Source organism: Alosa sapidissima, chromosome 4 (assembly GCF_018492685.1).
Source record: "Alosa sapidissima isolate fAloSap1 chromosome 4, fAloSap1.pri, whole genome shotgun sequence".
Taxonomy (NCBI): Eukaryota; Metazoa; Chordata; class Actinopteri; order Clupeiformes; family Clupeidae; genus Alosa; species Alosa sapidissima.
In genome coordinates, this window is record NC_055960.1 from 28,744,533 (window position 1) to 28,757,122 (window position 12,590).

The 12,590-nt window shown below is 41.9% G+C and overlaps 2 protein-coding genes across 2 annotated transcripts; both read right to left on the reverse strand.

Moving 5' to 3' along the window:
- Positions 1–1,939: 1,939 nt before the first annotated feature.
- LOC121706506 (aminoacylase-1A-like) lies at positions 1,940–9,388 on the reverse strand. The gene is made up of 15 exons (XM_042088322.1): positions 9,256–9,388; positions 8,623–8,769; positions 8,140–8,204; positions 7,900–8,004; positions 7,711–7,805; positions 7,448–7,524; positions 7,249–7,338; positions 6,861–6,917; positions 6,641–6,714; positions 6,387–6,436; positions 5,976–6,120; positions 5,705–5,773; positions 3,889–3,968; positions 3,708–3,768; positions 1,940–2,948 (listed from the first exon to the last, which is right to left on the reverse strand). The coding sequence occupies exons 2-15, from the start codon at positions 8,753–8,755 to the stop codon at positions 2,784–2,786; spliced, it is 1,266 nt and encodes a 421-aa protein (XP_041944256.1). The 5' UTR covers positions 8,756–8,769; positions 9,256–9,388; the 3' UTR covers positions 1,940–2,783.
- A 67-nt stretch (positions 9,389–9,455) lies between these two features.
- abhd14a (abhydrolase domain containing 14A) lies at positions 9,456–12,477 on the reverse strand. The gene is made up of 5 exons (XM_042088345.1): positions 12,326–12,477; positions 11,654–11,932; positions 11,381–11,496; positions 10,927–11,162; positions 9,456–10,497 (listed from the first exon to the last, which is right to left on the reverse strand). The coding sequence occupies exons 2-5, from the start codon at positions 11,914–11,916 to the stop codon at positions 10,315–10,317; spliced, it is 798 nt and encodes a 265-aa protein (XP_041944279.1). The 5' UTR covers positions 11,917–11,932; positions 12,326–12,477; the 3' UTR covers positions 9,456–10,314.
- Between the last annotated feature and the right edge of the window lie 113 nt (positions 12,478–12,590).

Here is a 12,590-nt window from a genome sequence, read left to right on the forward strand (position 1 = left end):
GCCTGGGCTCACGCAAAAGGCATTGATTGGTGGTACACAGCTCTACCGCAGGCCAGCTACTATACGTACTGTTATGCAGTATTTTCCTGCCTGTGCCATCTTAGACCTGATTCTCTTCACCTGATCACCACAGAAAGGCATGCAGCAGGCCAAACATGTGAGAGTTACACAAGGCAGGAGGCGGACAGTAGAGGAATTCACAGCTCTGAGGAACCTCTGGAGAGATTAAGTAACAAAATGCTGCTGGGGGGAATCAGGTGTTAAGTAAAGGGTCTAGGACATGTGACACAACACGGATTTCACTCACATCTGCCTCCCACCCTAGCCCGTAGGGAGCACAGCACACAGACATGTACACAAACACACAAGTGTGTACGCGTACATAGACACACACACACACACACTGTTGTCATGACAAGAACAACCCCAACATTCTGTATAATGCAATTTCAGCCACAGAGCCAATCAAAAGTTCTGTTTGCAAGTTTTGCAAAGTTTTTTTGGACATCTCTTAAATTGAGCCAATAGTACTTTAATGATTATTTAAAGCTCTGAAGGAAACTGTGAAGGACACAGCATTTGTGGTGTCCACCTGCTTAGCCACTGACACTATAAAGAGACAACATTTGTTGACCTCTAAAAGGGCAGTCTTCAACCAAGAGTGCTATACTTGTCACCCCAGCAGAATTTCAGCCTTTTCCCGACCCCTCTGCTGACAGACTGACAACAGACAGACTATAATTACTGACCACACACTTCCTGCTGCTCTCCCTTGGGAGAGAAATCCTCTCCTAATTGAAGTAGATCTCTGGGGGTTATTGAACTGTTTCAAAGAGAGAGCTGGGGACTTGGTTAGAAAATGAGACTCACAGTTACTGTATAACACAGTTACTGTATACAGACAAAATTATATTTTACGAGTCGATGTCTGAGAATCAGAAAATATGGGCGCCAAGGACAAGGGGCATATAGAGAGACCACAAAGAGTGCTGACAAGCAAGTCATGCACTACGGTTATAAAGTAAAAAAGGAATTTATGAGACTTGAATAAAAAAAAAAAAATCACTTTCAGGCTACTGGTACTGTACATGCACTTCAGTATCCCGGTTATGATCGGGATTTTGAAGTATTCTGTTTTTGTGTTTGCGCATGTAAACATCATATCCCAATTTCAGCATTTTTTGAGCAGGATAAGTGTGTAGCTTCATGCTGTACAATAACACATTTGATGGCATAATACAATTTATTTATTCCTGTTGAAGATAAAGTGAATGCCCAAACATTTTAAAAACAACTCCCAAATGTTTTCTAACTTTAGACAATGTACATGCTTTCAACTCTTATCCGGGGAGAAAATAAAAATCAGATAATCTCCCGCAGTCTTCCTGCACTTTAGAAATCAACTCTCATTTGTAAAATATGAAACAAAGTTCAGGAAAGGTGGTTGACCTGATGTTAAATGGTCATGGTGCCATCAAAATGCACACTGCTCTGCCCCCTTGTGGTTACTGGCTAGATCTTTTCACTCAGGATTCACAAGGCATAGAGATGACAAAGATTTTTTTACCACGTTTTGAGCAAAATGTAATTATTTTATTTCTCAATTAATTTTAATTTCAACATTTCCAAAACAAAATCAACTCACAGTATTGTTAAAGGAGTCAGCACAGCAGACAGTTCAAAAAAATCACTCTTGACAGAGGTCCTGTAAATTATTCCATACACATCTAAATGTGTTATAATAGACATGGGCGTGAAATGTCCAATGACGTGTTCATTAAAAAAATCATGTCTCTAGTATTTTGAATTACCCTTGTGTATGAAGTGTGTTATATAAATAAACCTGCCTTGCCTAGGAGATCTACAAATTCACAAGTGATTATGAGAATCTGAGATGAGATGGGAGAGAATGGAGAGGAGAGGTGATATGAGATAGAAATGGAGTCTAGCAGCATTTAATGAGCACCTTGATTCATCCCTGTATGGTTACATATTAAAGATTCCATATGAATGAATTCTTTCTCAGTAAAAACTTTAGTGCCAAAAGAACTCCTGAGACAATTTATTAAAGCAACTGAATAAGTATGCAATGCAATGCCATATACCGGTATATAGTTTTTCCCCATTAAAGTTAGCCTTTGGTGTAATCAGAACTCTGTTGAAGATTAACTTTAATAAACTTAGATTTGGATATGTGCAACATCGCAGTCAGTAGAACTGGAGAATAATAAAGTTGCTGAATCGCTTCCTAACATGGAAGGAAAAAGAGAGAAGGACAGAGGCTGGAAAGGGGGAGAGGGGGAGAGGGGGAGGGAGAGAAAAGGAAAGGTGGAGAGGGGGAGGGAATAAAGGGAAAAGAGTTGAGAGAAGCCACACAGGTCTGCAGTGTCATGACATAAAGCCGAGCAGGTGTGAGTACAGGTGATGTGAGTGCAGGTGTTCATGATAGCCTCCCCATCACACATGAGGACGACGCATCCTACACAGCACTGGTCTCATGGTGCTGGTGCTGATGCTGCCACTGCTGCAGAACTGTGCAGGAGACTAGGCCAGACAGACACCAGAGAGGAAGGAGGAGAGGGGGAGAGAGAGAGAGAGAGAGAGAGAGAGAGAGAGAGAGAGAGAGAGAGAGAGAGAGAGAGAGAGAGAGAGAGAGAGAGAGAGAGAGAGAGAGAGAGAGAGAGAGAGAGAGAAAGAAAGAAAGAAAGAAAGAAAGAGAGAGAGAGAGGCAAAGGAGGGGGGGGGGTGGTTTTGGGTAGAGGGCACGATGCCAGGACAGCTACTCAAGCTTCCCCAAGTAGAGCAGGCACACTGGCCAGGGCTGGTACCAGTCTCTCATACACCTGGATGCCCCTCAGGAAGACCTGCTCGTTCAGGTGCTCGTTGTGGTCATGCAGGAGGATGGGCGTGTGGTTCATTGGTGAGAAGCCGATGGCTGGAAGACCCACCTGTGGACATGGGCAACAGTCATCACCACTGGGTCAGAGGTGAACATTTTCTTTTTTTTTTCATTTGAAACTACACCCAATTGAAATAACATCTACAGTCCAATGTTGATGATTGGTACCAAAACAAAACTCATAGGAGGTCATATGAGGGGATTGTTTGTTTGTTTGTTTGTTTACATTTATGCATTTAGCAGATGCTTTTATCCAAAGTGACATAGAAAATGACAAATAACATTCAAGCTAAGGACAAAGGACAATAAATACTACCACAATAAATACAACTATCAGAGGATGAGAGTGCAGATGTTTAAGTACTCGTCAAAGTGGGGTCAAAGGAGGTACCACAATAAATACAACTATCAGAGGATGAGAGTGCAGATGTTTAAGTACTTGTCAAAGTGGGGTCAAAGGAGGTAATGGCAGAATAAGAAGGTATAGACCCTTTCAACAATAAAAACAAAAACAATGCTTGAACGTTCTATTTGGGCCCCAATCTACTTCCTCTGCATTAAGATAACATATGGAATGTTAAAAAGGAAGTCTTGTGGGGCCAACTATGATGCTGATAATGGAACTCTCTTGAAAGGGTCTATAGGGAAGTAGTAGGAGGAAGAGAGGAAGTGTAAGTGCATAGTAAATGCATGGAAAGTGCATGTTAAGTGTGTGGGGGTTGTGTTAGGTGTTTGTTTGTGTGAAAGGCAACAAGAAAAACCACATCAAGAGAGAGGAGGGAGAGGGAGACGAATCTGAAATACATACAGCTCGGATAAAACGGCTGTCGGTGGCAGCAGGAAAGATCTCCTTCGTCAGAGTCATGTTCCTGTCAAAGACAGAACAGCAAGAACACATCATTCCACTAAAGCACTGGCCTGAGAGTCTACAAAGTGTCAGAGAATGAGATAGAGACTGTATGAGTGTGCGAGCGTGTGTGTTTTCTCACATGCTTTTGCAGGTGGAGCTGAAGGTGTTCCACCATGGGTCAGTGTCTTCAGTAGACGTTGTGTTCTGGTCCATGTGTTTCTGTGGAGGGACATAGCACAAACTGCACTAAGAGTCAGGAACATCACGATAACCTCCATAACATCACCCTAAGGAACATACAACATCAAGGGGCCGTATTCACAAAGCATTTCATCTTACCACTAGGAGTACTCCTAAATCGCACTGAAACTTTTTAGCTAGGAGTTTTCTCTGAAAACCTATTCACAAAGCCACTCAGACCTACTCTTAGTAAGGAAAAATTACAAGTCCTAAGATAAGAGAAGAGCTCCGTTGATATGGTTGACATCATTACTCATGCACAAGCTTGATTGAAGTGGCCACCTTGATTGGCTGGTGATTATTACGCAGGAATGATGCAAAAACCTCCCCTACGATGAAGAGTGACAGGTGATAGGTCTTTGCTGGTGAGAATGCGTGCGCTACACAGGCACAGAGCAGGCCGGGAGACGGCAGAATAAATAGCCTAAATGAATAAAGAGTAAGCACATAGCCTAGTACTGCAATACACTACGGATCGATGCAGTATCTTTGCAACACTTTTATATTCATAAGTAGTTTATGTACTGATGTTTATTTATGTTTCTGAAAATGCATCCTTGCATTTACAGACAGAATCATGGTTGGATTGAACATTTTCTATTATGTGTTCTTCAACATAAATTAATATATTTTTTTTCATTCTGTTCCTGTACTGTCCCTGAGTATATTTGTGTGTGACTATGTGTTTAGAGATAAGAGGGAATATTATGGTTTTGCAGCATTTCTCTATTCTGCATGGGTGTATCCCCTAGCCTAGAAATCTAGACGCACCCTAGCGGCGGCAATTTAATTTGCTCAGCCTGTACGTCTAGTATCAAACCATAGGGATTTCTATTGGCTAACACCGTGGATGTTATTCAATCACAGCGCTCTATTTTGTTAGAGAGTCTTAAGGCGGGCTTAACAGGATAACGACAGTCCTGCGACGGTGAACAACAAGGAAGGTGGCTATGGCGAACGAAGAGCGGTTGTTTGAATCGGCGTTGGCGTCAACTTTGGAGAAGTTGGACTTGTGCTTTTCTTTGAAAGTTGAGCAACACAATGCACTGAAGTCATTCCTTTCGAAGAAGGATGTATTTGCCGTTTTGCCGACCGGATACGGATATGGTCGTATCCGGTCGGCAAAACAATTAAAAAATTGTAGTTTGAAAGACAATTCTCTGCCCGCCCCTTGGATTAAGCGAGGTGAATGGTTCGATGCCAGACTATACATTTCAATGATATAGGATGGCCCGCCAGGCTATGTATCCCCTGCATTAGTAGCTATCTGCTCTAGATTACCAGGTTGGCACTGATCAGGGTGGGATGACCAACGCAAACTCCTGTTAGCCTGGAAGGATACTTAAACCCTGACCATTTCCTTGTTTAGTTAGAGCAGCTGGTGGATCTTTATGCAAAGTCATGCTGTCTCTCCCTTGATGCATCATTGTAAATAAAAGTCTGTTGGAATCGTGATCACTGCCTAACTAGGTCTTCATTCATCTGTGGTACCAAAATTACCACCAGATGGCAAAATCAATCTATGACAACAAAAGAGAGGGCATCAAAAATCTGAAACTAGATGGAAACTAAAATTAATTGTACAAAATTCTATAACAAATTATCTGCCGTACAAAGTGGAATCTATGGCACTACTTTATGCTCCTATTGAGTGTACCAGCCAATTTATCATGCAAGATATATAGATGTTCAGTTGATTAGGCCAGTTGACTGACCTGGGCAAACTTATATGTGATGCCTTCACCAGCCTCCTGACACCACCGTTTTATCTGTTCTTCAAATTCCTGTGGAAGAACATATATCATTATATCAGATATTTCTGTAAACTTAACAAACACGGACAATTGTACATCAATATAATGAGAATGCCATTTTAAAATACACATTTTAGCCCCCTCGTAGTCCATATTCAGTATGTAAGAAAGCAACCATTTGTTAATACATCTTTGTTAAATTAGAAGACCTGTTTCTGTTGTGTACACATACCTGAAGGTTGACCGTTGGTGGAATCCTCATGTCAAAGCTGACGTCCATCTCAGCAGGGATGACATTGTACGCCACTCCTCCATTCACCATTGTCATGTTCACAGTGGTTACATCACCCAATGTGAAGCATTCACTGATGTCCAACCTGTCACACCATCACACACACTCACGTTCTTGTTCTTGAGGTTGTGAGGTTTAAGTGTATTTGTACAATGACTTTCTTTATGGGAAGGACTACATGGGTTGGTGGGTTTACTTCAAGGTCAAGTTTATTCATTACATTAAACAGCATAAAGCGAAATCCCAAACAAATTTTAAGGAAAGAAATATATCACACTTAAATATCAAAATATTATACTAATGCTTCAGCATAGATGCTTGTTCACTACGTTTACAAGCTCAGTGCCTTACCTATGCTTCTCTTTCTCTCTAAAGTCCAGGAAGGAGTTGATGATCTTTCGCTGAAAACAGAGCACAGTTAAGATAGGTTAGAGATTTTCAATTTTCCAATTTCTTTTTCTTTTTCCAAAGACCAACTAAAAGATTACATTTATTTGTCCATACCACATACAGACCGTAATTCATAATATTCTCCCATTCTATGGATATTAGCGCACATTAGTCCGAGTTCCTGTCTACACCTGAAGTGGAGACTGCAGACTCACCAGCTTCTCTGCGGCAGTGTTCTCCACAAATCTGGAGCCGTGGCCAGGACTGCCCGGGCAGTGAACCGTGATCCCTGACCGAGCAAAACATGGAAACACATTTTAACAGTCTTCAAACAAACAAACAAACAAACAACAAAGTTGAAGAGGCACATATACAGTAAGTAGTAATAGTAAGGTAATAGTGTTAAGAAGTGTTAAAAATCAACACTGTACATACACCAGGGGCTCCTCTCCCCATAAAACACAGTATACGCTTCTCCAGGGTTAGCCAGACCTGCAGATACATAAACACAGTCATGCAAACATGCAACACAATGAGCTAGCATCAGGAATGTCAGTAAGAGATTAGCATGTGGAACCATCTTAAAGTTTAATTGGAGAAAATATCCTTTTTCCTGATGCAGAACTGAAGAACTAAGAACAGTCTATTTTTTCCTTATTGTAAACATGCAAAATGTGTATCTAACCACTGGGCTGTTAATTAATGGACCTGAATTAGAAGACGGAACCACTGCTGGACCGCCAATCACACACAATAAAACAATCGTTACCATGCTTACAGTGTCTGAGAGCTGCAACTGAATGAGAACTTGAATGTGTTATACCTTCATCAAGTGCAAAGCCGATGTTCAGCTGCTTAAACTCTGGGTGCTTTATGAAAGTCTCCATTCCTTTGTGGCCTCCTACTTCTTCATCTGAAATTCAGCAGATATTGGCTGAATCACTTCATAGGCTGTTGCTGTATAAATTACTGCATTTCTGTCACTGCATGAATATGGAGTCAGACTCTCTTATGTTACTCACCTGGGACAAACATCAAATGAATGGTGCGAGCAAACCTCTTCCCTTCAGCTTTCAGTCTCCGGATGGCCTCAATGTACCTGAGAGATCCCATCAAAAAGAACTGACATTTCACGAGGATAAATATGAAGCCATGCAATGATGGCTTAACCAGCTGATGACCTACTTCATCTTCTTAGGAATCAGTAGAGTTCTATAAATGATTCCAGGCTGAATCCCCACATATTCATGGTATTCCCATTGGTAGAGCAAAGTTATTAACTCACTGTATGGTGACAGACTTCATATCCTGTGTCCCTCTTGCATATATGTTGCCCTCTGCGTCCTTGACGGCAGCAAACGCGTCATATTTCCAATGCTCCTGGGATTTTGGAATAGAAACAGAGTTTAGGGGGAGGAGATAGCCACGGTCCATCTTTAATATCAGGCCTGAAATAGGTGTCCAAAAGTAATACCGAATACACAGGAACAACGTCTGTATGGGAGTTCAGCAGGATGGACCGCAGGGCAGGATTGGTGCCGACCCATGTCATGATGGCAACTACCCTGCCAGGGCACACCTGGATAGGTAATGCACAGGTGTGAATGGTGTTACAGGAGTCTAGAAAAAGCTCTATGGTGTCTGAAAGGTTTAGAACAAAAATACATGTGGATGTGGCTGTATTACAGATTAAATTGAGTAAAGCTATATATACCTCCACTTTCTTCATGGGAAGGCCTAGCTCACTGGCTATGCGATCAAGGAACCCTAGGGCTGCATCTGCAAGCGTGCAAATCACAAAGATGTATTTTGACACCTACAGTACACAGATACCAAAACACCTGGGTACATTATACAGGGCTACTCATACTGTGTCTGCCTATCTGCTTGCCAAGTCAATAATCATTACCTTGATATCTCTGAGATCATTAACAGTCAGGAGTCAAGAGTGCAAGATCAGAGTTCACTTTCTTTAAACAGACTGTACCTTGCAAGATTCTGTTGAGACAGCATAAAACGCTGGATACAACTGCCTCATTGAAAATTAAATGTCAAGGCCTTGACTAAGAGGACAATTATCACAATAATTCAAATGCATCACGTCTTCATCTGTTAAATCAACAACCAATAGTTCTCAGTTTGATCATTCCAAAAGCATTTCTGTGGCTTCTGTTTAGTATAGGTTAGTATAGACTACCATAGTCAGGCTGCGGGTGAACGGTCTTAAGTCGTAGGTACTCCCGAAAGAGTGTCACAGAGGGGTCTTCTCTTCCATCAGTGCCCTGGGTCCCACCGCCCATATTGCTTGGCCCATCTTTATCTGGTAACATACTTGCACCCCCACCTAGAAAGAGACCATCGATTAATGTTCCAGGAATGGTGCCTGGGGAAGGTTGTTTGCCCTCGCACTGATGGTGGGAACACATGAGATTAGCCTGATCCGATAAACCTAACGTTATCACAATCTAAAAGGTAACGCAACCTGCAAACATGTTACATTTGTCAGAAAATGTGTGCAACAAGCAAATGGCAGTTAGTTAAAAACTGTCATGATGGGTAATGCAGTTAACTTTAAGGAATATGTATTCATCCCATAGGATTCATCCCTGACTAGCCTACGTGTAGCCGAAAACAACCTTAGCCAGCTAGCTAGCTAGAGCCAAGTTAACCAACTCCCCCTCTATCCGAATGCGGGGGTCGTTTGACAAAGAAATTGCAATGGCACAACTCTACCCATCACGGTTGTAAAATAGTACGATTCCCTGGCGGTGTTTTACGAATAAACATGCCTGCAGCAGCGTCAACGTTATCGTTAAGTTACCGTACCTACCTTGTCAGATTCTCACTCTGTACAAACTTCGCTTGTTCTTAACCCTGCAATTGCAAATATAATAGGCCATGTAGTCGATGTACGACTCATCGATGTTAATTATTGTCAGAGATTGTAAACGTGTGGTAAAAATGTAAACGCAACAACTCCGGTGCGTAGCACTAGGCTACATATTTGTTTGAATGTCAAGCCATAAGTAGTCAATGACAACACATTTTAATGTAACATTTGTACAACTGTACACGTTTTCATTTTGTATACAACCATGAGTCACATTTGCAATTGCAAAAAGCTGCCCCTTCAAATGTTACATGTCTCCATTTGTGTTAAATGTTGTGGATAATAAATAAAGCTTTAAAATTAACAAGCCAATATAGGGTCATCTTAAGATTTCAGCAACAGCAGGCCCTGTGCAGCTTGCATTAAATATTGCAATAAATATTTTGCTCAACCCCTTTTCCGTTAACATCTATTGCAGAAAAGAATGGCCATTGTGCTGATATTCCATCTCTGTCAGCACTACTTGACAACTGGTTTGAGAACAGCTGTTGCACACTATTGTGCTCCAAATAGAAAACTGTTACATGTGACACATTTTCTAACATTCTTTTGTTTTCGCATTCTCTGTTTGGTGAGAGACATCACTGCATCAAGCAGAACAATCTCTGATGGTCAATTCTTAAGAAATAATACACACCCTAACATCATTAAGGATGATAATTCTGTTTTAAAGTTCACTTCACATTCCAGCATTCTGAAATATACACTAAACTGTTCAATAAATGAATAAAATACTGCAACATGGGACTAATCTATGTAACACAACATGAATGACTGCTTCAGTGGAGCACAGTGGTTCTAAAATGATGGAACGTTAGAGCATACATATATGTCCCATACACTGAGCGGAACGTTCACGGTGGAATATCTGAATGGGAGTGTGCACCCTTCATCCTCCAAGGCCTGTGGGATCACCCGCCACCCACCTATCTTTTTTTTTTTCTCAGTCTCTCCACCTCTTTTGCTCTTCCTCACACACGACATGGCTTTATCCCAGTCTCAGTCCAGTTTGTTCAGGAAATCGAGCAAGGCCAGGTGGAACTCGCGGGGCTTGTCCATGTAGCAGGCATGCCGTGCCCCTTGCAGTTTGGCCACCGTGTGGTTGGGCAGCTGCAGTAGGTTCTTATGAGACTGTGCTCCCAGGTTGGTGTCCAGCTCACCAAAAACTATCAGTGTTGGTGTCTAGTGAAGGACAAAGAAAAGATTATCAATCAATGCGATACTGCAATCATCACTGATATTGTTGCTCTTCAAGGACTATTACACCATGAGCACATTTATGTGAAAAACATTGCAGTGTGTGTGATTTAGGGCATGTCATGTAGGCCAAATAAATGCTCCCTCAATGATTCTAGATTTGTTTTTCATAATACTTCAGAGTATTCCGCTCACTGGATCAGAAAAAGATATTCCTCCAATGATGTTATGTTTTCACCCATGTCTGTTTGTTGGTTAGCATTTAGCAGGATTACACAAATCTAATGGTCCCATTTTCCCAAACTGTGGAAAGGTGTAGGAAGAGTCAAAGGACCCAAGAGAACATACACATGTAACACAGGAGAGTAACACAGGAGAAACCAAATAATCTGGGGTAAAAAGTTTCCTACTCACCTGGATGGCCTGATATTGCTGTGCAGTGTAGCTGCGAGTGCCAACTGGGGCGATGGGCACAAACCCATGCAACTGTGTGCTGTGCTTCATGAGAAAGGGCATTGAATAGTGCCCACTCATAGAGGGGCTGATCAGAACTGCAGTGCGCACCCCAAGTGACTCCAAGAACATTCGCAGTAGCTCAGCACGGCTTTGGTCTGTCTTCACAGTCTCCGAATCTGGAGAATTCCCAAATCCTGATATACAACAGAAACATATGTTGGATCCTAGAGAATTTGGCTACAGCACTGCTACTTGAATTTCCCCTTTGGGAATCAATAAAGTATCTATATATCTATCTATATCTATCTATGAATTCATATTGGGGTACAACATGGAACTGAATAAGCCTACTGCAGGATGGGAGCACTGCATGCATGTGTTTCTGCATGCATGTGCATCAGCTGATGAGTACCTGGTAGGTCCACAGCCAAGGCTTGGTATCCATTAGTTGCAAGAAGACTAAGAGTCCCCAACTCCTCCCAGGTTTTGGAGGTAAAGGCTTGGCCATGCAGCAACACAATCTGAAGCCTTGAAATAGGAAACAAATGACAGACGCCGTTTTTAGTATACTCGGAGAAGTACATACTTATTTAGGTTTAAGTTAAGATTTAAGTTTATGAGATTGACTGGGTTTTGCATCACTACTCCGTTGTCCGACCGAGTTGTAAAACCGAGTTATTCTCACTTGGGCAAGATTTGCCTTCCAGCTGCATCGACTGGGAGAGCTTCTCGGAAGAATAATGGAGGGTCTCCTGGTAGCTGCCGTGTCCGGATGGTGATATTGATGGGTGAGGAGGGAGGCGGAGTGCCCACTGACAATCCCATCCTCTGGACCTCCAAAGACGGTTCCATGCTTCCCTGGCGTATGGACGGAAGAAGCAGATACAGCAGTACAGTGGCCAGTAATACCAGTCCCAATACGACGAGGCGGTTGCGTAAAAAACTCATTATGACAGATACTGACCTGAAAGAGACACATCAGACAACAAAAGTTATCTACCCATAAAAACTAATTCACCTAATTGCAAGTCAAACGTTTGACGCTAATGTTAACGTTCCATAGAGCATCTTGCATCATCAGAGCATCCTTACTACGTTGTGCAGAGATTATAGGGATGAATACTTACCGCAAGATGCCAATTGCTTAACGTTATAGTCATTTGCCGCATTATTGTAACACGGTAACTGTGTAATAAGTATATCAATGTTGCTTCACAATCATTAATCGTTAGCTACTTTAGCTCGCAGACTTAAGGAACAGCGAATTTCTGTCGCCTTTCTTACATTGGCGTTAAAATTATACATGGCTGTCAACCTATTACACAGCAACAGAAATTATCTGCAAAAATATTCTTACAATCCTGTTGTAAGGATTCGAGTGTCACTCCATCAAAAGCAATTGATATTTCATCTGATGACGATGTCCATTTGGTTTCTGTGAGCGTACCCTTGGCTTGTTAGCAACAAACATTCCAAAGCTAATGTTTGACTACAGTACAAAAGCGCCGTGTAAAACACGTTGCCATTACACAAATGGTTCCGGAAGTCTGCCGTATGCAAGTCTACAGAGATGCCCTTGAGCCTACATGTTTGCATAATATTTAAGCATATTCATCCACTGA